The sequence below is a fragment of the Orycteropus afer genome, unplaced genomic scaffold (assembly GCF_000298275.1).
Source record: "Orycteropus afer afer isolate SDZICR_OR568_19922 unplaced genomic scaffold, OryAfe1.0 scaffold00177, whole genome shotgun sequence".
Classification (NCBI taxonomy): Eukaryota; Metazoa; Chordata; class Mammalia; order Tubulidentata; family Orycteropodidae; genus Orycteropus; species Orycteropus afer.
In genome coordinates, this window is record NW_006921764.1 from 6047329 (window position 1) to 6048964 (window position 1636).

The following is a 1636-nucleotide window of genomic DNA, read 5'->3' on the forward strand; positions in this document are numbered from 1 at the left end:
GATTTCCATCACAGAGTATGAGTTCCTGGGAGTCTTAAATGAAAGTGCTTTATGCTAAACAACTATATGAAAGAAAACTAAACAAACTCAACACCTCCAGTTAACATGAAAGCCAAAGCTGGAGGGCTTTTAGGAGGGTTCATATTTCCCTAATCTTCCTTGACAAAGACATTGTTAAGGCAAACGTGTTTTACACCTGATATCCTTTTCTCTCAGAAAATAACATACCTCCCACTCCAAGTGTTATTGAAACAACAAGAAATGAAGCCAAAGGGAACATGTCTTCTCTTTATATTGCTTTCAAGATCTAGGATTCTTAACCCCAGGTGTAATAGATTTCCTTTGGTTCCAGTGGCCAAGGATGTCAATATTCTTTTTGATGAACTAGAAGCCGTCAACAGTCCTTGCAAAGATGATGATTCTCTCCTACACCCTGGGAACCTGACCAGCACTTCAGATGATGCTAGCAGATTGGAAGCAGGAGGAGAGGTAAGAGTGTGTGGTTTCTTAAAAATATAACTCTTGATCCAGGTGGAAACCTGTGAAGCGTGTTCTGATGGACTACTTAAAGTCATAATCTCACTGAACTGTTGTTGTGATTGTTAATTGTTGTCAAGTCAGCTCCAGCACCTATGTCACACTTATATGTGATAGAGTAAAGAGTTGCGTGGTCCTCTGCCACCTTGCTGTCCATTGTTATGGTTGAGTCCATAGTTGTGGCTGCTGTGTTACTCTGTTTCATTGAAAGTTTCCCTCATTTTTCGCTGACCGTCTACTTTACCAAACAAGACATTCCTTTTTAGCAATTACCCTTTCATGATGCTATGTCCCAAGTAAGCTAGTCAAAGTCTTGCCATCCTCATGTCTAAAGAGCATTTGGATCGTATTTCTTCTAAGATTGATTTGTTTGTCTTCTGGCAGTCCACGATCTATTCGGTATTCTTCATCAACACCACAATTCAAGTTCTTTGAAAACAGGGAGCAGGTTTTGTATTTCTTTGGTCTTCCCCCGTGGATCTAGCACATTTCAGGGATCCTAGGCTGAAAACAGACTTTCGGTGGGCCATGCATTATTTTTCTTAAATCTAAAGACATTTACTTTAGGTGAGATTCTTAAAGCTACTCACCATTTTAAGTAATCCACATTCTCGGTGTCACCAACTAGTATTAAGCTTTACAGGGATGGACTTCCTTTTATACATCCCCAGCATATAGAACAGTTACATAAATGGACTTCAGTAGATTGTGTTGTCTGAAGCCTTTCTGAGTTTCTGTTTAACTCTAAAATCTGGAAACTCATTACAATTACTGTGTAAATAGACCCATCTGTTGCTATGTCATTTTGGCAAAAGAAGTATTTTGTTAGAGACATTCACCATTGCACAGGTTGTGATTCAGTGGAGTTTAATATCTTCTTTGTACAAGCATGGGTGTGGGTAATAGGAACACGGGGTCAGAGTAATTTATTTACTAATTTAGTTAGTAATTGCATATTCCTAATGTTTTCGTTATTCCAGAGCCAATTAACTATTGAAAGGATAGCATCTTTGAAGAGGGAAATTTGTTTGCTTACTTCTAACAGGCTTCCCAGACCTCTCCCCACAAAAAAAAAAAAAAAAAAAAAGGAGGCCTTGTC

At 38.7% G+C, this 1636-nt stretch overlaps 1 protein-coding gene across 1 annotated transcript in view; it reads left to right on the forward strand.

The window, feature by feature from the left end:
• The window catches only part of ANO4 (anoctamin 4), a 737041-nt gene that overhangs the window by 499208 nt on the left and 236197 nt on the right, over positions 1-1636 (forward strand). The window contains exon 8 of the mRNA XM_042781823.1: positions 353-489. Coding sequence (XP_042637757.1) covers positions 353-489 — 137 coding nt within the window. The remainder of the gene's footprint in view (positions 1-352; positions 490-1636) is intronic.